The sequence below is a fragment of the Xiphophorus couchianus genome, chromosome 2 (genome assembly GCF_001444195.1).
Source record: "Xiphophorus couchianus chromosome 2, X_couchianus-1.0, whole genome shotgun sequence".
NCBI lineage: Eukaryota > Metazoa > Chordata > Actinopteri > Cyprinodontiformes > Poeciliidae > Xiphophorus > Xiphophorus couchianus.
The window spans coordinates 6,803,444-6,831,018 of record NC_040229.1 but is presented as its reverse complement, the minus strand read 5'-3'; the positions used below and the strand labels follow the sequence as shown (position 1 = coordinate 6,831,018).

Genomic DNA, 27,575 nt, shown 5'->3' with positions numbered 1-27,575 from the left:
GTGGAGCGTTGTCTGACTACAATTTCACAACAAAAAAAATCTGATATTAAAAAAAGAAATAAATGTCTCCATATTATTACATTTCTGCCTGAACCAATCAGATAAAACACATTTCTAATGAATTATCATGTATTTATTGGTGAAATATAAAGAAAACCGGTTTTTAAAGGCGACTTTCCTCAGTTACCCAAGAGCCAGAAACTCATCTGAGATACTTATGAAGGCCATGAGAAAAGATGTGGAGTAGGAGGGTAGCGGAAATACCTCTGCACCAATCAGAACGCAGGATCTCATTATTGACTGTCCGGTCAGCCAATCAGAGGAGACCATACCTCTCCGTGGCCCAGAGCTGGGATAATGTTCTTCACAGCTGTTTTTTCCCCCCTCTTTCTGAAGTCATGGCAGGATTCAGGCAGGATTAAACTTCCAGTTTGCTGAACGGTGAATAAACCGGGAACTTTTACCGCTGAGACCTGCGTGCACAGCTCCGTCCGGTGAGGTAATGTCTCTGAAATGTTCAAATGCCATTCCCAGCTGCAGCGGGCTGTAGCCCCAGGCTGCTCCGGGTTTGCTTTTTAAGCTTCGTCCCAGTTGAAACAGTTTACTGGGGCACCATGCGGACGCTCCGCTCCGAAGTCTCTGCACGGTTCCGCTTGAACGAGACCAAGAATTTTCAACTGTCCACAGACGGACTGTGAGGAAGCGTGAGGTCCGACAGTGACCCAGACCGGGCGGCCAGACCTCAGTAGACCCTGCCGGGATTACTGTGGAAGAAGTCCGAAAACAAAGGAAACTTTTGTTCTTCTTTCTTTCCCCCCCGCTGGGAATAAACACAGGAGTTTGGAGAAAGTTCAAAAAGTTTTGACGCGCGCGTGCGCTTCCTTTGATGTGAGCGCAGACAGGTTCTTCTGATCCAGGTGGTTCCAGGTGTGAGGATGGTGGAGAGCCGGAGCTGCGTCCAGAGGGAGGGGGTGTACCGCTGGTTCTCCACCCTCACCTCCGCCCAGAGAGCGGAGTTCCTCTGCGGCCTGCTGGACCTCTGCATCCCCATCGAGCTGCGCTTCCTCGGCTCCTGCCTGGAGGACCTGGCCCGCAAGGACTACCACTCCCTGCGGGATGCGGAGATCAAAGCCAACAACCCCGCGGACCTCTCGGGACTCACCAACGTCACGGACGAGGTGGTCCGCAGCAAGCTGCTGGTGTCGCTGGCGCTGCTGGGCACAGACAACCGGGAGGCCGCGGGGGTCTTGTACCGGACCCTGACCCACATCGACACGGTGATCAACAACTACGGGCTGGCGCTGAACGACGGCAGGACGGAGGAGCAGTTCCTGCTGCTGTTCACCATGGCCTCCAACCACCCGGCCTTCAACTTCCACCAGAAACAGGTGCTGAGGCATCAGCTGGGCCACATCCAGGACATCCTGCAGGTGAGGGCAGAGGTCAAAGGTCGGTGTTGTCCATATGGACACAAACCAGCTAAACAATGAACCAAGTTAAGTATGACAGAAAGGGGCGAGGAATCCAGCTAATTTAATATTTGTTTAATCGTTAACTGGAGTAAACAATTTCAAAAATGCATTTTGCTGAAAGAACAACATATTCAGAGAAGTAATTAAGTCGAAATCTTACAAGAATAATATACCTTTTGCATTTATAATGACAAAATCTTCTTTTTCTGTAAATAAACTCGCTCAAAAATTAATCAAATTCAATAGGATGTAGTACTGAAACGATTAATCGTGATGAATCCACCTAATTTAGTAATCGATTAATCATTAGCTGGACTACACAGATTCAGGAAAAATAATCCAGTTTGCTGAAAGAACAACATATTCTGAGCAGTAATTAAGTCAAAACCGTACAAAATACAAACATTAAAAAAAACCTTGTCCGCCTGTTACAATAACAAATCTTGCTGGATAATAAATTGTTCCAGAAGTAATTGTGATAAACAATAATATTGTCGTTTTGAGACGATTTTTAGGTAATATGATGATAATGGCATAATAATGCAAGAACACATTCTCAAAGATCAATAAACTTTACTTTCTAATGATCATTTAATACTGGAACTGGAAGACTTTTTAAATATCCAAAAGAAATCAATAAAATATTAATAACAATAAATAAAATGAATTATGAAGCCTTTGTAACCAAAATTGTCCTTCAAAAAAAGGGCGAGTTGAAACCAAAGCACCAGGCTGAAAACTTTTATCATCCAATTTTTTGGTAGAAAAGAGAAAAGCAATAAATCATGCACATGAAAATTATTGATCAGTTCATCCAAACAATAGTAAACAAATGATTCCTACACCTTGTTAATGTTGAGAAGAAAGTGTTACACAACCATCGATGAAATAATCAATTGTGATTCATTGATAATAGAAATATTGGTCAACTAATTTAATAATCAATGAATCATTAAGTAGAGAATACAGTCTCAAAAATACTATTTGCCAAATGAACAACATATTCAGAGCTGCAGTTAAGCCAAAGCCAAACAATTAATCGTCAGAATAGATTAATCGATTACTAAAATAATTGTTCATGGGATATATGTAACAGAACAAAACATAGAGAACTCTTACAAAGTCTGGAAAAATATGGAATTTTATTCCTTATTTTCCACATCTGGATAAGAGTAGAGAGAGTGAAAAATGTGTTTCCAGGACTGATTATCCATTTATCGGTCCAACATCTCTCTGTTTAACCTTTTAGTCATCTAATAATCGGATCAACCATCTGTCAATACCTCCTATGATTCATTCTGTTATTTCCAGATTCTATGTTTAAATGTTTTTTATTTTAAGCTTTAATTATATTAATATGTCTGAGAACAGAACGGTCTGGTGAGAACAAGTTTGATTCAAACCCAGCTGCTTTCAATCAGATTTTAATCTAAATAATTTTGTCCTGTCGGATTAAAATCATCTTCAAACAACCAGTCAATAAAAAGTGATAATAGATTTTGTTCAATGTTTGCTGCAGTTTCCCAGGACGTCCGAGGAAGCACAGAGTGATTTTTATTGTTGCTTTGGGACAGAATATCACGTTCATGTTCCAGAATCCTTCGTTTTAGGTTCTGTTTTTGTGTCTCTGTGGAAATTCTTCTACAAACAGCTGAAGTGTTTTCATGGGTTTTCTTAGTGTTGTTCCTTTTGCAAGAGGAAGTGAAAGCAGCTTCATGGAGAAGCCTGCGGTGTGAATGACATCAACAATACAAGACAGTGACGACACCAGAGCAGAAAACAGTGTTGAATGTGAGGTTGTCAGGTTTTCTAAAGGCACTGGAAGTTAAAAACACGGCTGCTGCAAAGTTTAATGCATCATATAAAAAGGTTTGGAAAAGCATCTCTTAAATGCCGGTAAAATAAACCAGTAAACTCTGAAAATATCTGGAAAAACAGTTGGAGCTAAAGAAAAACGGGTAGTTAAACAGATGGCGGAGGTGCAACAGCTGGATTGAATCAAAATCTTAAAGTTTGGATCGAAATTCTCAGAGAGCTTCTTAAAAGGAAATGTAACCCTGGCTCGTCTCTACGGCTTAAACGATTAATCGGATTTAAACAGCTCAAACAATGAAATGTCTTCCTTATAATTAATGATGCATCTGTTTCTCAGTGAATCAAAAAAACATCAGATTTCTATTTTGAGCTTTTAATAATCCAGCATTAACTAAAAGAATGCTATGTAGTTGCATTCTAGGAATTAAAATGTTTATTTTCTTATTTAAAAAAGGAAGTGAATTATTTATGTATTTACATCTTTTAAGGTATTTCCAATATTTTATTTTCAAAAAGGACTAAATGAGAAATCATCAGAATATGCTGATTATTTTTTAACTGATTAACCGATTAATCATCAAAATAATTGATAGATTAACCAATATCTAAAATAATTGTTAGTTGCAGGGCTAGCCGTCTCCACCTGACCGCAGAAAGGAAAGCGTCTTTAGTTGAAGTAGGTGGAGTTAAGCAAGCATACATGTTTCCTCTGTACCTAATTACAGGTGAGACATCAACAATGACAGGCTGTAACTCACCTCCACTGTTACTTATTCAACAGGAAAATTACACACTTACATGGGAAAGTTGGAAATGATACGTCGGCGTTTATGTTTCCCTTTGAGTTAGATGTGAAATCTCAAAGCTTATAGAGTGTACTTTTAAATTTACATTAAATTTGATAAAATATTGACAGATTTAAGGTTTTCTAGGTAAAAACTCACCAAGCGCTTCACCAAATAAAAGTTGAAGCAAATATGGCTCATTAACAGAATATTTTCAGTTATTATAGAAAATAACTTTTTTGTTTGCTTAATTTGGGAGTTGACACGTGGGAAAAGTTTTGCAATAATCTAGACAAGACAAAAGCATAAATAACCGTCTGAAGGTCTCGTTTTCACACCAACGTTCTTACTATGGAAAAATTCTTTAAACAAAATAACTTTATCGACCATCTCAGTTAGTTTGAAGAACTCACAAGCTGAGTGTCATCTGCAAAAAAAGTTTTAGAATATGTTATAAAATGTAACAATAATCTATGTTAATGTTGAATGAGAACTGGTCCCAAAATGATGCCGTGTTGTAGCACTCCAGACCGGTCTTGGTCTTTTGATGGTCTCGGTCTCGGTCTTGTCTCGGTTTCTGGTGCTGAGGACTCCGGATTTTATTTCAAGACCAGTCAAAACCGCAACTGTGAAAATATCACTAAACTTATGAACAGGGGCGCTGCTGGTAATCTTGGGCCCCATGACAAAAAATTAAATTGGGCCCCCCATGCAGCTGCTGTTACAATTTTTTGAGTCTGTCTGACCCATCAAAGTGTCACAATTTTAAAGGCTTGCAACTGCCTTGCTTTCTTTGGTCCAATACTGATAACTAGCACAATATTTACTGCTCAAGTATTTTACATGCAACAGTTCGCATACAGTATGCAAGTAGGTTGCTTAAATTTTTTCTATTAGCTTTAGATACTGAAATATCTCTCCACCAGCAACAGTCATAGGCAACATGCAAAATATACATGAAGCAATCCAGATTTCTCAAAAATGCTATGTAGTTGCATTTTATTCAAGCTGCAGTATATAACTTTAATAAAAATATGTTTTCTCCACATTTGTTAAAGCTGCCACCATGTCGTGCCAGTTTGTTATGAGACAGATAATCTGTGAAAGCAATCAATCTCCTCCACCTGAACTGCTATTGCTGGCTAAAGTAATGCAACGTTCTGACCAAAACAATCAATCAGAACCAGTAGGAAGGTCTTAGCGCTGTCAATCAACCTCATTCACTCACTGCTAAATGTGCTAATGGTGGAAAAACAACATATCATTAGAGGAAAAATGTTTATCTGCTGTTATTGATAGCTATGCTAACTAGACTGAGCATTCACAACAGGCTGCGCTAGCTACACTATAGGGATGAGCAGCCACATGAGATTGTGATTGACAGCACTAAAACTCTCCCGTCTCTGATTGGTTGTTTCTAGAAAGCACTGGGAGAAGGCACAGGAAATAGATTTTTCACAGATTATCTCTCATGCCATACTGTCACAACATAATGACAGTTTTAACAAATATGTTAAAAAATTTTAATAAAAGTTACATACTGCAGCTTTAATTTCACTTAGGAGAGGAGAGAGGACGGGTCAGGAGGGACGTGGGTTAGAGCTGCTGCTGACTGACTCATCTGTTGTTAAGTGGTAAAAGGTGCAGGGACACGTTAAATATATGAAAATCTTGGTAATTTTTTTCCTTAATTCATTAAATGCTAGTGAAATGGAGGCAAACAGTAGACTGTGGCTAAGCTAACTATGCTGAATGGTTGATAATCACACAGTCTACCCACCTCTCTTGGAGAAAAACTGGGTTACAAATTGACACTTTTACCCTTTTCTCTCTCTGTCGCTCTATTTTTTGAAAACCTAACTTTATTATTTTTCTTAGCTGCATAGTAACAGCCACAGTCGCTCTTGTCTTCCACTGTCTGCTGCTGAACATCGTCACCGTCAAGCACCAAGCAGGAAGGAACCATTTCATACAGATCCGGGAGGTTCAGGGCAAATGTGTGTTTTTTGGTCTGGGAGGGGTAACATTTAACTTTTACTGCTAAAAACAATTTTAGAAAACACAATATAATTAATTTTGTAATTGACATGGACCCCTTTTTTAAAATTTCTATGAAAAAAAAAATTGTGGTGGGCCCCCTGTTGGTCAGGGGCATAACCTTTCCCCCCTAAACAGCGCCCTGTTCACGAACGATCCGAGTCTTCTGAACTTTTCTTTACTAAGAAGATACGACTGGAGAGTCACTGAGAGCCGTTCATTGTTCTTGTAATGCTCTGTGTACACTGCAGTAGCTATCATTACTTATTATTACATTATAAAATTATATACATTGATATTTATTTAATTAGCAAATAAATACAACACAAGAACAAAAGAGCACGCAGAGCATGCGCATTGCTCATTGATTGTTTTCGTTCAAAGTGGCCATGATGGCAGACATTACAGTTTTGTGCTGCCTGGTTTCATGCAGTGGGACAGACGGTGAGAACAGTCATGCTGAGCGCCTTGTGCTTGGTTACTTCTTGCTTGTTGCTCTTTGGTCAGTGTTCATAGTTGAGCGTTGTTTACCTTCAGGGCATTGCCTCAATTGCTCTGTTTAATAGTGCAGACAGTGGTGATTTGTGACATGCATGATATGTGCAAATGCCCAGGGCGTTATCTTTTTAGATAAGTAGAACGAAGAGTTTGTTCTGCTTATAATATTGGTTACATTTATTTCAGCTCTAAGTATTTAATATGTAGGTGTTTTTATGGGAATGTGAATCTTTCAGATCAATTTGATTAGCAAATTTGTTACATATATACATGTATATATATAACCCCGCCTCTCGTCCGGAACTTTAGCCAGAAATAGGAACCAGCAGCCCCCCTGACCCCTCTAAGGGACAAGGGTATACAGAGGCATGATGCTGCCACCACCTTTTTCCAGGCTAGCAGCGGAGGAGGAGGAGAAGCTGCAGCAGAAGCTGGCAGTGATGGAGCTGCTGGTTGCTATGGCGCTCAGCCTCACCACCACTACCACCATCAGGCCGCCGCCGCCGCCGTGCCTCAGGCCTCCCTGCCCAACGCCAGCACCACTTGCCTGCCAACCTGCTACTGGCACAAGGTAGGAAACAAACTTTTAATTTTTCCTTTGATTCCCAAATTCCTACAGCTGCAGAATCATAACAGTGGATTGAGATGGAGGAATTAAAGTTAACTTAAAATAAAATCTAATCTCGCTTTTATCATTCAGATTAGTCTATTTTTTGTGTTTTTAAATTATGCAACCGTTCCAGTTTGGTTACTTTGTACAAGCCACATTTAATTTGGTAGAGGAAGAAAGTTTTATTTAAATCTTCTCAAAACAAAACCTGCAGCGCTGTGAGAAATATTTGGGAAAGAAGCGAGTTCAGGAGCAAAATATTGTTAATAAAAGACGAGCGGAGGCTGTCGTTTCCACCCAGATGTGGTGGTGCAGCCGGGATGTGATGAAACGCGGAGAACGCAGCAGGAGCAAAAGGAGGGGATTTCCAGATGATGCCGGAAACCGAGCTGCTCCTTTAACCCTTCGGATCATCCGGCACAGGGTCAAAGGAGCAGAAAATGGGAGTAAAAGCAACGACTGTAGAGGAGAAGTTCAAAGGCAAAACATTTAATTTGTTTCTTAACTTGATGCAGATGTAAACACAGTTTTACAGCCTGTAGTCGGTCCGACGCAGGCAGGAGCAGGGAAAGTACCCGGCTCAGAGGAGCGCTTGTATTTAGTGTTTTGTTGCCCTTGGCTCCTGCTTAGTGCAGGTCAGCACATTTCTCAGTGCTGAAATCAACCCTCTGTGGTGTGTGTGAGTCTCCAGTGAATCCCCAGGAAGTTATAAATGCTCTCTCTTTGGCTGTCTTTCCATCTCTCTGAAGCGACCGACGGGCTTCTATTTAAACCCAGAATCGTCACATATCACAGATTAACCAGAGAAATGCAGGTTTTTTGGGAGGTGAGAAAATGGAGGGATATTTGTGACTTCTGATTTTAACTATATCCTGTTTAGATGAGTAATCTCACCATCGTCTGTATGACTTCACCAGTCAGTCAGATTGTTGGGGAGGAAGTTTTTTCTGCTTCAGCTTATGAGGTTTGCATCTTTTTTCCGTAGCACTGGAGCAATTAGTGCTGCAGCAAAAAGGTCCTTGGTTCAAATCCCGATAGATGGACGAATGTTTCTGCAACAGGTCTTTTAAAGAGCAAATAAACCAGAAATAAACGTTGTTTTTTGCAGATAAAGTGTTTAAATTGGTCCCAAAGGGTGCTATCTTCAAGTTTTTGTGCAAATTTTGATATTTATTTAATTCTTAAACATTTTGCCTAAAACCGTCTCAGTGCTGCCTTTGGGTTGAACAGGTTGAATTTTCCTATTTTCCAATTTGCAGTTGAATTTTCCTATTTGTTGCAATGGCACAGCTTTATATCACACAGCCCTACATTAAAATATTCTTAGTTTAAAATATATATATTTTTTATTATTCAGTCTTTTTAATTTTTTTCACTGAAACAATGCTGTGTTATTGCATTTTAGACAATAAAATGTTTGTTTTCTTATTTAAAGAAGGGATTAAATTATTTGCATCTTTAAAACTGTTAAATAAAAATGTAGCTGAGTGTGCCAATCTTTATATCCAATTAATGAATTTATCTGATGATTAATTGATTACTAAAATAATCTTTAGTTGCGGAACATTTATGCCACCATTGTGCTTCCATTCCACTAAAGATGTTTTTTAATCAGAATCACTTTATTACAAAGCAAATTGCTTTGATGTAATGTAAATAGATGAATATAACAGATAAAAATACATTTAAACTAAATCTGTATAAAATAAAGACATGACACTTTAATCCTGGCAGCCCGCCAGGCTGATAAATCCTGGAGTTGAACTCATGATGGGTTTTTGCCTTTGCATTGTGTTAGCACATCTTTATTCTCGAGAGCAATAAACTGCATAAACATCAGTTTTTATAAAACTGTTTGAACTCTAATAATAAATCTTTAACCATTTTGACCAAATATTCTGCCGTGTTTCTGCTGAGTCTTGCTGCATGCCATCACTCCATTCTTGTGACTCGTGTCTCTCTAGTCTCGCCGTTTCTCAAGTCATCTCTCCTAACCTTTGACTAACACGAAGCAGATGGATGCTGAGTGACTCCAGAGGGGTTTTTATCCAGAAACAATGCGGTGCTTTAAACACAGCATATGCAATATATTACAACATTACTAGGCCAGTTGAAACCTGCATAATCGGCCCATTATATGCGCGCTTTATAGGGCAATAAAAACAAAGCCTGTGTGGGAATTAACAACTGACTTTTATATGAGAGGAAGGAGGAGCTACTGTACCAGAAATCTGGATTTTTATAGCTTCAAGCCATGTATTTTTGTTAAATTTATTCCTGGAGTTTCTTTTAATTCAGCTTCCAATGTTGGTTCCCCGTTTTACCTCGAAGCTCTGCTTCCTTCCAGGCTGCTGGCAGGCGGACTCAGGAACATGCGGATCTGGCGGTAGCACTCTTAATTGTTTTCAGATCTACGGCCTGGATGATTTCTGCTAACAGCACGTAGCCTATCTGGGGTTTTCATTTCTGATGACTCAGCATTTTAAGTAGGGAATTTCTGATGCACTTTGGATGGAAAGACTAAAAAATATATATCAGCTAGCTAGTTTACAACATTTCCAGTTCAGATTAGGTTTATTGGTGTCTGAACTCGACAATAGTCCTGGATCCGGGTCTGGGAGTGTTTCATAACCAGTTGAGGTATTGTTTATATTGGAAACAGCTTGTGGTGCAAGTTTGCCACATGTTAACGATCAGCTTTCAGCAAATGTGTATCAACCTCAAAAGCAAAAAACTGGATGGAAAGAAATCTGCTGCAATCACTGGAGCTATTTCCCGCTTGACGTACTTATCTCAGTTTTCCATTTAGAAACTGTTAATACACATTTTACATTTTTCCACTTCAAGTTCGTCAAGTTCCTTTTTTAGATCTTGAAGACATTTCAGATCTTGTTTCTATTCTGCTGAGATGGAGTCGCTGCTGTATATTTAGCAGCTGAATGTTTTTTTGGCTTTGTGAAATGCCTCAGATAATTAAAAGTTATTTTCATAATAAATAATAAATCTGTTTTTCAGATCAAGTAAAACAAAAAATATGGAATTGTGAACTAAAAACGTCCTGTTTCTATTTTGTTGCACCTTTCCTTATCTTTTAGGACCTGACTGAATAAAAAATACTAGTATAATGTTTTAGGGATGAATCAATTAATCAAACTAATTGATTATTGCAATAATATTCAAATAATCTAGTAAATGATCAATTGTTAACAGGAGTAGACTCAAAAATTCTGACAGTCAGGGCAGTAAGTAAGTCAAAATTTACAACAAATATAAATATTTTGCATTTAAAATAATTTTTTTGATTTGTTTTTGTTTTAAATACCATAAATGCTGCCAAACTGAAGGAATGACCTTCCCTGTTTCATCCACAGTTTTCTCTCCACTGTTTTTGATTTTTAAGCATTTATGAGTCACAGTGAAAAAATGTTAAACTGCTGCTGTTCCAGTGACTCAGCAGGTTGTTGCTAGGCAACCAAAGAGTGAATCAGTTAGTTCAAGCCATCAAAGTTGCAGTGAGAGGTTGAGCAGCTAAAACCTTTCCTCTGCCTGCATCTCCCAGAATGCTGTGCAGTTCAGTGAATATTCTATCAGATGTGTTATCTATACTGATCATATGTGTGACACAGCATTGTGAAAAGTGTTCACCTACCAAACGTTATTGAATGCGTTACTGGCAGAGTCGCTGTTTGTTCTTTTCCACGCCTCTGATCCGCCATCTTGGTGGGCAAGCATAGAAGAACTATGGCTTTCAAACCAACAAAAACAAAGTATATAGCAAAAAACAGTTTAAGTCTTAATAGATGTGATGCACTGATATTGTTCATACGTTAAATCTAAGCTTGTGACTTGTTTATTGTTGTCATAGCAACTCCATAGCAGCTTCTGGGACGATACATTGTTTTAAGACCATTTTCAACTAATATAATGGCAATAGCATTATAATGCAATAATGCATTCTCAAACATCAAAAATGTTTGAGAATGTGTTATTTAAATTCTTATGAACATTTAATACTGGAACTGGAAGACTTTTAAATATCAAAAACAACAAATAAAATGGGTTATGAAGTCTCTGTAAACAAAATCGTCCTTCAAACAAAGGGCTGGTTGAGACCTGAGCACCAGACTGAAAACATTTAGAGAAAAGAGAAAAACGATAAATCATGCAATCTAAAATTATTGACACGGTTTAATTTATCATGTGATTAATTGATTTATTGCTTATTGCGACAGGCCTGACTGTCATGGCAGTTGCCTACCAAGATGGCTTCCCGGATGTGTGACGTCACATGAGAACTATGTATTGCGTTTTCAGAGGACAAAGATTTCTTCTAAAGACATTGTTCAAAAAAAGAAAAACAACTTCTGCACAGAACCTTTGATTTTTTATTTGATTTTAATTCTTTGGTTTCACTTGGATCTGAAAATGTCTCTTTTGCAAACATTTTGTCACGTTTTATGTTCATCAGATCCATTAAAAGTTCCTGATGATGCTTCAGTTTGCTGACATTTGTTCTTGAATCTGGTAAAACATAGTAAACCTTGATATTTCATGTGTTCTCCTGACCTCTGACCCCCAGAACCAGAGCAGAGAAGCGTCGACGGGGTCAGGCCCGTCCTCCGGCGCAGAGTTGGGAAACGAAGAGCAGGCGGTCCACCAGGAGCTGCCGGCTCTTCGCCCAGAGCGCCGCTCTCCTCCGCCGCCCCTGAAGGTCCAGGATGCAAGCAGGAGCCGCCAGGAGAAAGCAGCGAAAGGTGAGGAGCTGCCAACGACAACCTAAAGAAAACATCTGAGCAAGATGCAGCATGCTGCTGCGTCTGAACACAAGCAGAAAGAATGCGGCCCTGAGGGCTGGGCGGGAAAACTGCAGTGAGGTTGAGACACAAAAATATAAAGAATCAGCACCAACTAGAGCTGGACAATACGACTTCAAAATAAAAATAGATTTTTTAGTTTTTAAGAAAGAAAGAAATTACAAATGACAGAAAATATTTTTGAAAAAGTGCCTTTTATTTTCTTTATCCTCAATTAATCAGTAAATCAATTTATAATTTAAAACAAGCTCAATATTTTCTCTTTTTCTACCATAAACTGGATGGTAAAAGTTGTCAGTCTAATGTTTTGGTACAGTAAAAATAAATTAAAATAAAGCAAAATTACACATGAAACCCTGTATATGATTAATTATGTCTAAAATATATATTCAAATATAAAACTTGGAGCCGATTCCACAATTAACAGAAGGCAACAGAAAAAGGGGGCGGAGCTGTCAGTTACTGGTTGCTATGGTAACCACCAACTGTCCAGGGCAGAGAAGCATAGGATTAAAATGGTTTCCAAACAACAATATTCTCATTTACCGCAATAAGTTCTGGGACAATTTATCGTCCAGCAAATTTTGTTATCGTGACGAGAATATTTATTTAATTATGAAAAGATAATCAGCAGGAAAAACATTTTAACCCGAAAAAAGTTAATATGAAAAAAGCCTATAAAGTTATCAACGTCTGACGTTAGCAGATCAGTTCGTGTGATTCTTTCTTCTGAATAAACCCAGGTGATTAAACGATTGTTTCAAAAATCCTCCTGCTAATAATAATTTGATGCTGATGTGTTAAAAGATGAATTATTTCCCAGTTTTAAGACCAATACCAACATATAACTTCACAAGATGCCCAACATTCCTTGTTTTAATAATTTTTATGTTGGAGTTATTATAAAATTATGACACTATTATACTAATTTTATGACTTTGTTCTCGTATGACTTAGAATTTATTCTGGTAATTTTATAACTTTGTGTGTGTATTATTTTGACTTTACTTTGATAATATTACAACTTTTTCTTTTAGTACAACTTTATTTTTTTGTGTTTTTTAAATACTTTTTTGTAATACAACTTTTTCTTATATTATTTAGACTTTATTCTGGCAATGTTATAACATTTTTCTAAAATTACTTCAACTTTATTGTCATATTACTTTTTCTTTGTTTGCAACTGTTCTGGCAATATTACAACTTCTCTTGTATTATTACAACTAATACTGGCAAAAATATGACTTTATTGTCATATTATTGATGCATTATCATAAAACGTTTTTCTTTTATTATTTTATTATTATAACTTTATTGTTAAAACGTTTGTGCTTGTTTTTTATTTACGGTTAGGTTCCAGACATGCTGGATTTTTTTGTTTACTTCATGTTTTTCAGTCAGGTGAAGCTTTCTGAAGCCAAACTGATCAACAGGGACGTCTTCCATTATCAGCTATTAGAAATCAGCGACTCGTTGAGCATCTCATGTGTCAGAGTTTACGCCAGTGCGTCCGATCTGCAACACAACACTCAGCTATGTCACCTCTGCTAACACTGCATGGCTGCCACCGACATAAAACCTTCAGCGTGCAAACAGGAGAGCAACCTGTTTAGGTTGCTCTCCTAAACAGGTTGCTCCTAAACGAGACAACGTGTTGTCTCGTTGCTTTTTTTGTTTAGCTGCGTTTCTCCGGCAGCTGATTGTTTCATTTTTCTGTCACTCTGTAAAAACTGTTGCTGTGAACTAATAAAATCAGTAGGTAATAAACAGTTTGTTGATGTAAAACGGCCCGAAGCTTTTAGAAAAACCCCTTTATTCCCGTCTCAGCAGCTTGTCCCTTCACGCCCAAAGTTCGGTCAAAAATCTGTTCATAACAAAAGCCACACCCACATTTTTACTCGCAATAACTTTCCATTGACTTTAGTTTTAATTCGTTTGACTTTTTGTCTAATTCATTTAGTTCTAATTCATTTTCATAGTATGTCTGCTGGTTTTTAGTACTTAAGTATTGCTTAGTTCTTATTAATCTTAGTAGTAGTTTTAGTTTTTTTCAAACTTTGACTCAGTGATAACAAATTTTCCTGGACAATTGTCCCAGAAGTTATTCCCATACATAATAATATTGTTGTTTTGAAACTATTTTCAAGTAATATAATAGTAAAGGTATAATAATGTAAGATCAGATTCTCAAAGGTCAATCAACTTTAAATTCAAATGGAACTGGAAGATATTTTAAATATCCAGAATAAATAAACAAAACAACAGAAATAACAAATAATATGATTCATAAAGTTTCTGTAAACAAAATAGCATCAGTCTGACAACTTTTGTCATCCAGTTTTTATTTTTATTTTTGGCTTGATTACTGCTGAGAGGTGTTATTCTCTCAGGAAATTGCCTTTTTTAGAGCCTGTATACTTTAAACTAATCTATAATCAATTAATCACGGTTGATTGATTGTTTCTGTTATTAATATGATGATATTTGTATTGTGAATTGTCAATTTGACATTAAAGGGTCTTTTTTGTAAATGTTTTTGTCAAAAACTAAGAAATTTTGTTAGTCATGGCTTATTAGTGAAGGTTGACCATTCTATAATCAATTAATTTGATTAATCGTTTCAGTCATTAACATGAAGATATTTGCATTGTGCACAATTGTCAATTTGACATTAAAGGGGTTATTTTGTAAATATGTTTGTCAAAAACCCAAATTAGTTATGATTGATTTGTAAATAGAATAATAAAAGTATTTAAAAAAATAAAAATAAAAAAGCTGGTAGGAAAACCTACCAGGGAAGGTTTGAAAATAGTTTCATTATTATTCATTATTTTTATGTTTTTACATATAAAAACATGAATTTTTTACCCTTGCATTTGATTTAGTTTCTCTATATTTTAGCATGTCAGTTATATTGACTTTATCGCCACCCACTGGTGTGGGATGTGTTGTTCAGCTTTTTTTTTTTAGTGGAACAGCTCTTATTCTGACTGTGTTTTTACTGGTCTGTGAACTGATGTGTGCGTCTTGCAGCTGTGATTGAGCGGGTGGTGCTCAGAAGAGCGATACACAAGCCAGAGAACGGCAGCGAATATGTGTTTGAGGTAGATCAACTCCAATAAGGTAGTTTTTTATTTTTGTTTGCTGCTCTTCTTCATTACTTTCCTCCTTTCCTCTGCCTCTCCAGGTGGGCTGGTCCGACGGTTTTACGTCATCTGTGGTCAGAGCTCAACAGGAAGTGGCAGAGCTGATATCCCAGGTAATAATCTGGTGCAAATGGTAGCTACTGGGATTCGGTGATTTCTAATGGTGTAACTAGCTTATATACATATTGATCCCAAAGGGATTTCAACTGAATCCTGTTAAAGTAACTAAACAAAGCAATAAGGGATAAACAAGGACATGACTTTTTGTATTACCAGAATATTTCCTCTGCTTTAGGCAAAATTATTGTTTCCACTGTTCAGGTTTTTGTGTAAAAATCAGAGTATCGTCAGCATAGAGTGATACTGTGCAGTAAACTGTGGGTAGTTTTGATTTAATCATGCTGAATGTTGCTCTGTTAGCTCTCTCAGGTGTTTCCTGACGATGGACTGGAGAAGTTCCTCCCTCAGTCCGTAGAGGTCGACACCAGGTCAGTGCAGAAACCTCATCGCTCCAAAGTTTCAGTTTTTTGACCAAACATCAAATTGTTTTCACCCAAACTTTCACTTCTAAAAGGCTAAACCGACATTCTGCATCCATTATGTCTAGATTGAAAACCCACCTGTTTAAAGTTGCTTTTGATTTATAATCAAAGAAACATTGATCAACATTTTTATGTGTAATGACGGCACATGGTAAAATGTAAGGTTTCAGTTGTTGATTTTTGTGTTTTTCTGATGTAAATCAAACTTGATTGATTAATTGATTGATTGATTGATTGATTGATTGATTGATTGATTGATTGATAGTGAGACAAAAAACCTTCCTTCTTTATATGTCCTCTCTTCACTGTCATGTTGCTTTTTGGGTGGCTGTGTTGCTCCACCCAGGTGTCTGGCTGCGCTGCCCGGCCCCGTCCTGCAGCATCACTCCGTCCAGCTGTTCTTCAACTCCAGCCGACCTCTGACCCCCAGCTGCCCCGTGTCTCCTCCCTCCACCAGGTTACCTCCCACTTTCCCCACCTGCTCAGCCTCCAGTAAGTCCTGCCGTGCTTCTGCCTGAATTGTTTTATTTACTTTGACCAGGAATGTAGGTAAAAGAACAAACAGTTATTATAGAAAGAAAATAAAAGCAACAAACGAGAACAGTAAGGAAATATATTCACACATTCAATAGAGAGGATAGAGGTATAAACTGAGGTTTATATCTCTACCTTACTCAAGTAAAAAGCAGCCATCCAAGAAATTACTGAAGTATTAAGTCGACTCAATAACATTCTACTCAAGCAAAAGTAAGTCTACTCAAGTAACTGATCAAAGGATCAATCATTTAATATTTAAAAATGACATTATCAGACGGACCAAAATATAAAGTTTAGTGGACATTTTGGTATTTTAAGGACAAAAATGACAATAATTCATATAAGTAACAAAAAACAACAAAATCAGGCAAAAGACATTTTTTCCTAATCAGTTTCCTTCACTAAAAAACTTATAAAACTTTAACAAAACTGCAGGTTTGTGTTGATGAATTTGAAAAACATGTTTTTCATTCAGTGGATAGAAAATCCAGAAATTTGACTCAAGTAAGAGTAGAAATACTTCATGATAAAATTACTCAAGTAAAAGTAAAAAGTACAGCGTAGTAAAAGTACTCCTAAAAGTTCAGTTTTTCCAAAATGTTACTCAAGTAAATGCAACTATGTAAGTAGTTATTACCCAACTCCAGGTATAAACTTATTTTTTTATTTTATAATTGACAACTTCATTAATTAGTAACAATAACACTGATGATAGCAGTAATTATTTTTCATATTAATATGCAGTGATGAGCTTCTTAAATTACGTTTTAAACTGTTTTATTGCTTGATTTCTGATGCAAATATACAAAATATTTTGTTTGTGGTTCTAATTTTAAAGCTTTAAATTCTATTTTTTTGAGTTAATAAACAAAAATTCATTGATTTATGAAGTCTCTAAACAAAATCTTCCTTTAAAAACATCTGGATGGGACAAAAGCAACAAACTGTTTAAATTTGTCATTAATTGATTTATTGCTTCTTGCAACAGACCATTTATTCAAAACGATCAAGTTTGTTGCGTTGTGTAAACCCACCAACATTTCTAAATTTGGAGAACTTGATGTTTTTTGAGGCATCAAGTTTGCATAATATTTCTAAGTGAACTCTACGCAGTGCGTTTTGCAGTGCAGGAAGTCTGTGTGGTTTGTTTGGGATGAGAAAAGGAAGAGCCGGTCGTAGAGACGAGGTGAGGCGGCGCTCTGAGATGTTTGAGGTGTTGGACGGAGCCGACCGGGTCTATTTCAGTCCGGTGTGGGAATTCACTGCGGCATGCTGGGAGCCCAGACTGGGATGACCTCATACTGGTGTGTGTGTTACTCAAATATACTACATGCAGAGGACCTCTTTCACCAACAGTGGGGAAAGTTTTTTTCAGCTCTATTGTATTGTACTAGTTATGAGTATTAGAAATATGGCAGTAATAGTTAAGTATAAATACAGTTACTCAGATTTGTTTTTGGGTTACATCAGGGGTCTGCAACCTGTGGCTCTTTGAACTTTCCACTATGGCTCTCTATAATTAACTATTGTGTCTAAATATGTCTGTAGATATTGATTTTAGCAGTTTTTTATTTAAAAAGTGCTCTAAATGTAATTTATTTAAAAAAGATAAAAAAGAGTCTGAGTGGTTTTCAGTTGTTCTGCAAATGTTGTTCTGTTATTTTCCATTTGTTGTTGCTCACTGCACCAAATAAATAAAACCTGCATCTCCAGGTTTTATTTTGTGGACAGATTTGTTCTACCGCTGCAGCGCAGCTTTGGATGACAAGTGAAAGAAAGGTCTTTTTCCCCTCTGGCGTTGTACTCAGGCGCAAAATGTCTGGATGTAAACAATAACGTACAAGCGGCCCGTGGATTTCAGGCTGCGAAGATCCTCCATGTTGTACTCAAGTTCATTAAGTAGTTATTAACTAAGTCATAGTATAAGATCCGAGGCAGCTTGTCTGATATATTTTTCTTCTCCATCTCATATGAATTGATCCCGAAAGCATTCGTTTTGTTCATATAATTTTTTCTAAAAGAAAAATATATTTTGTTTGTTGATCTCAAAGCTTTTTGTTGGGTTCTGCTATGCGCTAACCTACTAAGATGGCGCAGAATGAACGAAAGTCCTTATGAAGATAGAAAGACATAATAGACGTAATGTGTGTGTGTGTGTGTGGGTGTGTGTGTGTGTGTGTGATGTGTAAGTGTGACTTCATCTCGGAGTGTATTTATAGCTGCCGCTCATCATGTCTCAGTGTTTATGCCTCTGAATTGTTCCAGCTCTTAGCTGCAGCATTGTGAACGTCAGGGGGAAGTTCTTCCATCAACACACTTTTACTCAAAATCTGGGGCAGTTTTCCCAGTACACACTAGACTGGGAGAACAATCCCCTTAACCTGATCGCTTGCTTATCATTAGCTGTGTTTCCATTAATTTTAAAAATAGCACAAATTGAAATGACACTTAATGGAAAGACGCCAATTTCTTAAAAATGTTTTTCGATAAACAGTTTTGGCACTACGATGAGATGGATTTTCAGCCGTATCGAAATAATATTTTTCATACGACACGAGCCACGTGATCAACAACTGGATGTTACTACTGATGGAAACGCCAAAAAAGACAACAGGAAGTGGTAGCAGGATGATAGATTATTTTTGCTTTTCTTTTTTCGGACAATGTGCAGCTGGCTCCACCAGAGCTCTTACAGCATCATAACTCAGAAAAAGTTGTGTGTCATTCTAATGTGTTGACTCCATAGCGCTCCATGTAAAATGGCTGAGAACAATTTTCCTAAACGCCGCATACGTAGCTACTCCTAAGTATAATTATGAATATATCTCATGTAACTGTTTACATGCACCATCATTTTTAATGACTTATCATGTGAACAAGCTTATTCACATGTGATTATAAGTTTGTTTCAATTACAAAACTGATTTCTGCAGGAGTTTAGTGTTAATGCTCCCTTAGATTTAGTTTCTTTGGGAATAACCTGTGCAGGTGGAATCCAATCGAGTGTTTTGTTTGGTCCGTTTGTATGATTCTGTGCTAAATCCAAGCAGTAAAATATTCTTGTTCTCACCTCTAAATGGTCTTGATTGGAGATCAGACGGTGTTTTTCTACAATCTTGAGTTTTGTAAAGCTTTGACCGGCCGAAACCAACTGCAGTTTCTCTTTAGGTGCGCCCTAATAAATGAAAATATAGTTAAAAAAGTAATTTAATTCAGCCATAAACGGTAAAATGGAAGAATCGTCTTTGGTTTGATGAGAACAAAAAGAAGTTACAGTACGCTTATTATTTTTGTAGAAATAGGGTTAGGGTTAATGATTGATTTGTAAAAGCAAGAAAAAGGGTAAAACATCCAAGGGCCATAATAATTTTACAAGCTCTATAGAGGAATAAATTCACCTAATTGATCGGCTTTGTTCATGTGATAACATATGTCCTCAATATAATAACACTTTTTAAAATCTTGTGCATGTTTCTGAGGTTTTCAGTGTTTCTAGTTGATGAAACTCTTTGTTTCTGTTTCAGACACCGGCTGCATGATGCAGTACAGAGGAGCCAACAGGTAAACATTCCTGCACACCCCAAAAGTTTCTGGGTGATAAACCACCAGTGAATATCATCGTCAACCGACAATTGCTATTACTAACATCAGCAACATATATGGAATAAATAAAAACAGAAATCAAATCAGCCACTCAAACCCAACAGTAATCCTGCCATTTTCCAGCATTAAAAAGATGGAGTGATTTCTTTTATATAAAAGTTACATACCTCAGCTTTCAAGGCATAAACTTCAAATATTAAGAGTAAGCTAGTCGCTGATGTAGAAGGTTGATCTGGGATGGAAAATGTGTTTTATGGGATGATGATTCTGATTATTCTTTTTATTTTAAAGGGAAAGTGTTATGTAAAATGGATTTTAAAAGCTTTACATCATTATTCAATCATCAAAAATAAATCTGGAGTTTTGCTTTGATTCTTTCATACATGTTTAAGAAATCCTGCTATCTCCATGGCAACCATCCAGCTGTGCAAAACGTCTGGGTGGACCTAGCTCCGCCTTCGAGGTGCAGCTCCTCCCCCACTGGGTTTCTTCAGACTAGTCAGCAGCAATTAGCAAACACCTGTTGAAACTGCACATCTGCTGAGATCATTATAGGAGCTACTTCTCATTGTAGGTAAAACTTTGTTAAAGGGTTAACGGAGGAGCCATGTTGGCAGAGCAGGACTTTCTTAAAGAGACAGAGGCCCAATTTCAAGGCATTACATCAGGAAGTCAAATTTCCTCTAAGTCATATGTGACATATACTTGTATATATCATGTTTATGAAAACTAAAGGTAACATAGTTACTTCTTTATGCTATAAAATGGTACTATATGCCTGGAAAACACGATACTGTCCCTTTAAGTCTCCTGTATCAGATGAACCTGAGTCACTTCCTGTTCCATGTTCAGGGCGGTGTACCGGGTGGCCAGCGTCCAGCCCGTGGTCAGCACCCACAGCTCGGTTCTGACCCGCTCCCCGCCTCACCTGTCCTCCCTCCTGTCTCCCCCCACGCCGCTGACTCCCTCCATGCACCACCTCCACCCTCCGCCCATCACGCAGTCGCTGCACCTGTCCCACTCCCCCTCCCTGACCCGCTCCCAGTCCCATCCGGCCCAGTTAACGCAGAATCAACCCAGCACGCCGGAGCAGAACGGCATCCTGGACTGGCTGCGTAAACTCCGGCTCCATAAGTACTACCCAGTCTTCAAACAGCTCACCATGGAGGAGGTCTGTTTACGTTCTATTTTTATCTCCTTAATTAGTGAGGGAAATATTCTAACCTCTTCTGAGAAATGTCCCGACCTGTTTGTGGACAGTTTTTAGCGCTGACGGAGGAAGACCTCAACAAGTACGACTTGACCCAGGGAGCGAAGAAGAAACTCAAGACTCAGCTGGAGCTTCAAAAGTCAGCAGAGTAAGCTGCAGGAGATTCGGTTTGTCTGATGCGTTCGGCTGCAAAAGAGTCTCAGGAAATCAGGAAACTAAGAAAAGCTTCTGCTTCAGGGCTGTAATCCATCTTAGGGTAATAAAACGATCACTCAGTGTTAAAACGATTAATCTGATTAATCGTGATTAACGATTAATCAGATTAATCATTAGTTGGACTATACAGACTCACAAAAGGCCATGTGGTAGAAGAACTTTTAGCCAATTAATAATTGCATAGCAAATGGTGGTTAGTAGTTTTTTATACAGTAATTTTAACTGGGTGAATCTAAAACTGACATTTACGGAATTCTGGGTAAAACAAATTTACAGACAAAAGATTTTTTATCTTAATTGGAAAATTTATATATTTTCTGCACATTTTTGGCTTAATTACAACTCTGAGTATGTTTTTCTTTCAGCAAATAACCTTTAATTGAGTCTGTATTCGCCAGTTAACAATTAATCGACCACTAAATCAGTTGACAATATTTTAAATAATCAATCACAATTAACCCTATTAATTGATTCAGCAGAATCAATGATTTGGTTTCCACCCAAAAGACAAGGAAAAATTGATACGAAGAAATACTCCTGGTACTCTTAATGTCTGTTGTAGAAATTATTTAATTAAAATACTGGAAAGCTGCCTTTTTTAAATTGTATCTGTATTTAAAAACATTGATTGATCTTTATCATTCATAGTCAAGTTTCCTAATTTCTGCGGTGAAGTTCAGATACGATTCAGGGTTCAAATTATTGTTTTGTGATCAGGAAATGTTTAAAGTAATCTGCTGAAGCATCAGTCTGCTTTACTCTGAGATACCTTCGGTTTGAACTCCATTATCGAGCAACAAGCTGGCTGATCGGCCGCCGATATAAAAGGTGTAAAAGCTGAACTTAGAGTCCATAAACGGTGAATGGTTAACCGGCTGCTGCAGATCAGAGAGATAAGATGTACTGAACGGGTTGGAAATGTGTGTGTGGAAACAGAAAAAACTCCTGAACCTGCAGGAAAACCCTTTGCATCCTTTCCTTCGTCTGTCAGCGTCAGCAACTTTCCAGCCAGGTGGGGATGTGTGTGTTTGTGCTCAAACAGGAAGCAGAAAATAGAAATGTCCTCCAGCAGTTTTTCCACATGTTTTTAAATTACAGCCAAGCTGACAGATTTAGTGGAGAGTGTCTCCCCCTGGTGGATTAAAGTCGTCTTTTCTGGTGCAGCAGGGAGATGAAGACTGAGAAGCGACCCTGCAGCGGCATCGCCAGGGTGACCCCGTCCAGTCACATGGGAATCTCAGTGCACCCCACCTCCACCGCAGGTAGGGGGCGATAAGAGGCGCCACACCCAAAAACAGATTGTATCTTTTTATAAACATAGCCAGAAAGAATACTACATTTAAGGATGTCTTAACACCAGTTTGGTTGGGGACCAAAGGTGCAATGTTTGTTACATTTTCAGCCTCTCTTTCATACTGCAGTGTCAAACTACAAAGTTTGTTTGTGTAGAAAGTCTGGTTCGTTTGGGGTGGTGTGAATGTGTAACTGAACTCTGATGAGGACCAAAAAGGCAAACTCTGGTCCGCCTACAAACCGACAAATTCTGGTGTGTTTTGAATGCATTTGAACGCCAAGCGGACCGGAGATTTTTCCACAAGCAGGAAGCGAACTACAGCGCAGAGCATTCTGGGTAAATACAACTGAAACAAACATGTGAGTCTAGTGCTAACTGGAGAAATGGAACTTTGTTTTTTACCAATAAACAAAGGAGAAATCCTCCAGCCACTAAAATCTGTTCAGTTCATTTAACAAAGTGTGACAGAGAATCACAGCAGCTGAAAATCTAACAAATTCTTGACCAATCAAGAAACAGAAGGTTAAAAGTTTATTAACACCAAAAAGTGGAAACTAGAATTGGCCTAGAAAACTGAATCAGTGCTTTTCGTATAGTTGCAATATTAAAAAAGAAAAGGTTTACATACTTTTGGATTTATTTTTGATTTCCCTTCTAAACATTTACATCTATTCCTAATGGAGTAGCTGATATTATGTTTATGTTAAACCAGAGCAAAGTTTTAGGCAAATATTAAAGTGTTAAAGTTAAAGGTTTCTGCAGAAAAACCTTTTTTTTTTAACTGTTGTGCAGGAGAGCTGCGAGTGGAGGTGGACGGAGTGCCGCATCTTCCTCTTCCTCCTCCTCCTCCTCATCTGATGTCCACAGACAGCAGCTCCTCCTGGATGTCGCTCTGCTGCGACTCAGCCTTCGACAGGAGCAGAGCCGCTGTGGGCCGTAAGTAGGACCAGGCAATGAATCAGTTTTATTCATTAATTTGTTCTTTTGGTCTCAGAAGGTTTTCTTTTTTATTTTATCTGGATTTTTTTTCACCTGTAAATGCTTTGTTTCCATAGTGCGTCCAGGGTGGCCATCTTGTTTGACAAGTGAATTTGCAGCTTTTACTTGTTTGAACTTTAAATTCAGGTCAAGTCTACAGCAGAATATTAGGGCCAGACTACCATTATTTTTTTAAATTATGAGGATAAAGTCATAATATTACCAGAATAAAGTTGTAATTTTTTCTAACTCCTAGACGAAACAAACAACAACTAAAATAGAGGAATATTAAGGACCTACTTTGGTATCAATTTTACTTTATTTGGATTTAAAGTGACAGAGGCCCTAAAACAGCTAAAATTTAATTACCTATGGATGATTTTGTGCTAAAGAAAATCTAATGAACATGTTTAGTCACTTTTAAGCTGCTTCTTGACAAGATGATTTGATTTGGATCCGATTTTTTTCATTCAGTCGTGTCGGGATGACAGACAGACAGACAGACATATTTCACATTCCAGACATGAACGTACCAACAGAACATGACATTTCTACTTTATTTAACAGTCTAATTTATTTATTGATTCCCTTTGGGATCAATAAATTATTTTTGAAGTTGAATTTCTGAATTTGTTGTGTTTCCATCAGGGTTTCTCATGCTGTGGTTCTGTGTTCCAGGTCCGAATGCCGCCAGCGGTACGGAGAAGGAGCGCTTCCTGTTGAGCTCTGCCGGTCCGGCCCGTCCCACGGCTCAGGTTCTTCCGGTTCAGACCGACCCGGCGCCCCTCCACCCCCCGTCCTGCTCCTCCCACCTCCCCTTCAGCGCCCTGCAGACAGCTTTCCTGCCGCAGCCCAGCTTCCCGACACGCGTCCTGTCCTCTCCTAGGAAGCCACGCCCCTCGCCACTGGGCGCAGATGACCGGGCGAAGCCGCTGGGCGCCGTGGCGGCAGGAGCCGGGTTCAGCCTGGGGCCCGGGGTCGGCGTGGCGGCGCGGCTGGAGAGCCAGTTCTCTGGGCTCAGCGTGGCGGACAGCGGCCTTCAGGAGGCCTCGGCGTGCCGCACGCAGCCCGGCGGCACTGTGGGTCTGATGATAGAAACAAGCTCCGCCCTCACCTCCACCTCCAACAGCCTGCACCATGTCTCCCAGCCCCCGCTCCTCTTCCACCTGTCCTCCTCCCCGGCCGGGTATCACATCCACCCCCCCGCCGCCTGCGCCCCGCCCGCCAACGCCGCTGGGAACCAGTACTACCAGTCTACCTCCAGCCCCGCCCTGCCCACATCCTCCCCGCCCTCCTCCGATCACAACGCTTCCGTGTGCGTCTGCAGCTCCTGTGGTTGCCGCGGTAACTGCAGCCCGTACGCGGCGTTGCCTGGATACGCCGCCGCCGGCTACCTGCAGCCATCTTTGTTCACCCTGGGGCCGCTGCTCCACCTCAGCCCACTCATCGCCTCGTCCAGCGCCGCCGCCCCGCCCTTCTCCTACTCCATGATGGTCCCGCCTCCGCTCTACCGCCAGAGCCCCACGTCACATGACCAGCAGCAGGGCTTCAGGTTCTACCAGCCGCACGGCATTGTGGGAAATGGAGGCCAGAAGCGTGCGGCAGGAAACATGTCATGCTACAACTGCGGCGGCGGCGGACATCGAGCCGAGGACTGCAAGCAGGCGGCGATGGACTCAGCGCATCAGGGTGAGAGAGAGAGAAACAGGAAGTAAAAAAATAAAAATACGAGAATAAAATCAAAATAATACTAGAATAATGTCATATTTCTATAATAATGTCAAAATATTACAGTACTGAAGTTGAAATAATATGAGAATAAAGTTAATTTGGTTTTTAAACATGGCAGATTTGACTTTTTAGCCTTTTTTTTTTTTCAAAATTAGAAATGCATTAATAGATGCAAATAATCCAACTCCTTACTTAAAATAAGAAAACAAGAATTGCAATAAAAGCATTTATTTAGTGAACACTTGGTCATTTGTTGCAAGTTAAAAAAACATTTTTCTGTTTGACTTAATATGATGTATGGATGATCTATTGATTAGTTTTTGGTGTAACTACTTGATATTTGGCTCTAAACTGGACATTTTAAATTCTAACTTGTTTTTTTTGCTGCGTTTCTCAGGAACGTTTCGGCTGAAGTTCACTCCTCACTCTCAGAGCAAAGACTCAGGAGAATAAACCACGGAGAGGCGGTGACCTTTGAACTGCTGGAACAAATCAGCGAGTTGGTGAAACGCTGATGGAGAAACGGTTCAACTTTCCAACAAAGCGGAGCTTCAGACTCAGACTAACTACAGGAAGAGCTTCATGCTTCCTCACCACGGAGGCAGCTGCTCTGCCAAACCACGGAGTGTTTAGACTTTAGACCAAACTTTGGGTTTTCACTTTTCAGACTGTAATTTCAGTGTCATCCTTCATTTTAACACTCGCCGTTATGCTGCAGTCGGGTTTCAATCGGCTGAATTCCACATACACAATCATATTCAAAAGGAGATTTTAAAACGGGGTGAAACTTTTCTCTCTTTTTCCAGCGTCGACCCAAACCGACGAGGCGTTCAGGTGACGGCCGCTACAGAACTGCCAATCATGTTTCAGGCAGCAGCTGAGTTGAACGTCGCTGCTGATCAGCAGCGTTGTCGTCGTTTATGTCGCCTCTGCAGCGTTTCTACCTCAGATCTGAGCTGAAGGCAGAATCATGTGACGTTTACATCGAAACGTTTCAAAAACGCCGACTTCCACTCCCTCCTCCTTCAGATTAAACCGAATTAGTGTCAAACGTCTATGAGGCAAATGTTTTTGTATCGCTATCATTTTAAATGTATCAAAAAGATGTCTGCTGCCCAAAAGCAGTGCAGTTGATTGACATTTGATTATCTCTAATTAGTACAATTAAACATTAGTGGCACAAAAAAAACAAAACTGCAGCACAAACCTGCACAAATATAGCACAATTAATTTAGATCAAATTTGTTAGATTTGTTCATTTTGATTGGATAAATAAACTTTTTTGCTGCACTAAACTAGTGCTGTTGACTAACACCATATCTGTTAGACTTTGTAAATATGTGTGTTGCAGTTGACCTTTGATGACCTCTCCAGGGATTTATTAATATCTTTAAAATGATTGTGGCACAAATAAAAATTTTGCAGCACAAATCTCTGGGAAATTTTTGCAGCATGCTTGATTGATGCCACATTTCGTTTGATTTTGTAAATATGTGGGGCCTGGTTGACCTTTGATGACCTCTGGAAACATTCGTTATCTTTAAAATGATAGCGGCACAAACACATTTTTTGCAGCACAAATGTTTGACACCAATTTGGTTTAATTTGAAGAAGTTTTGTGGGGCCAATTTCACTCAGGTCCGACTTTCTCCGTGTTTGGTTCGGTTTTCCTGCTTTTCGCTGCTCCTGCAGACTAGCGGCTGCCCTGCCTGGCAGCACGGCGACGTGTTCAGGAAGTATCGGTGTGTGTGTTGGGGTCTGAGGTGTGTGATTCTGGGCTGGACCCAGATCTGCTCTGCTCCCCTGCAGGGAAGGCATAAAGCAAGAAGGGGATTTAATTTAAAATACTAAGTTCTGATGGAAATAAATAAAAAAGGTTCGTTTGTGTTTTGAGGCTCAGATGATTGTATAAAAATGTTCTGGGTTGTATTATTATTTTGGGGGAATCTCTAGTTCAACTTTTATAGTTTTTGCTCCTGTTTGTTTTTTTTTTGTTTTTTTTCCAGCAGCGTCTGATGTTACTTTTTAAAATGTTTTGTTTGCAAATGTTTCAGCAGTTTGTCTGGAGTTCAGGTTTTATATTGTCTGTTTGATAGTTTTTCTTCAGATTTAAGGCTCATTATGTCTTTATTTCTTTGTTAACATTGTAATATAAAGAATTTAGTGCCTTCATTATTCACATCCCTACAGTTAAAACTTTGAATAACTGCCTCTAGTTTCACATTCGACGAGATTCTTCATCATCCGGAGTCGCGGTTCCTCTTTAATGCATCTGTGATCATAATCC

The 27,575-nt window shown here is 38.9% G+C and overlaps 2 protein-coding genes across 2 annotated transcripts in view; both read left to right on the top strand.

Moving 5' to 3' along the window:
- The window catches only part of jph3b (junctophilin 3b), a 55,807-nt gene extending 46,375 nt beyond the window's left edge, over nt 1-9,432 (top strand). The window contains exon 7 of the transcript XR_003597025.1: nt 9,421-9,432. The gene's annotated coding sequence lies outside the window, so the exon portion shown is untranslated. The remainder of the gene's footprint in view (nt 1-9,420) is intronic.
- zcchc14 (zinc finger, CCHC domain containing 14) lies at nt 48-27,469 on the top strand. Its single transcript, XM_028029254.1, has 14 exons — nt 48-1,430; nt 7,002-7,178; nt 11,797-11,971; nt 15,065-15,135; nt 15,219-15,290; nt 15,598-15,665; nt 16,066-16,211; nt 19,781-19,817; nt 20,712-21,030; nt 21,120-21,217; nt 22,450-22,547; nt 23,372-23,515; nt 24,236-25,246; nt 25,686-27,469. Exons 1-14 carry the CDS (start codon nt 936-938, stop codon nt 25,739-25,741), a joined length of 2,967 nt encoding a protein of 988 aa, XP_027885055.1. The 5' UTR covers nt 48-935; the 3' UTR covers nt 25,742-27,469.
- The last annotated feature ends 106 nt before the right edge of the window (nt 27,470-27,575 follow it).

Excerpts from the sequence above, each read along its gene's own strand:
- zcchc14 (XM_028029254.1), top strand. The coding sequence starts at position 936 with ATGGTGGAGAGCCGGAGCTGCGTCCAGAGGGAGGGGGTGTACCGCTGG. Across the intron at positions 15,136-15,218 it reads GCAGCGAATATGTGTTTGAG|GTGGGCTGGTCCGACGGTTT; the intron begins GTAGATCAACTC and ends CTGCCTCTCCAG. Across the intron at positions 19,818-20,711 it reads CAGTACAGAGGAGCCAACAG|GGCGGTGTACCGGGTGGCCA; the intron begins GTAAACATTCCT and ends TTCCATGTTCAG.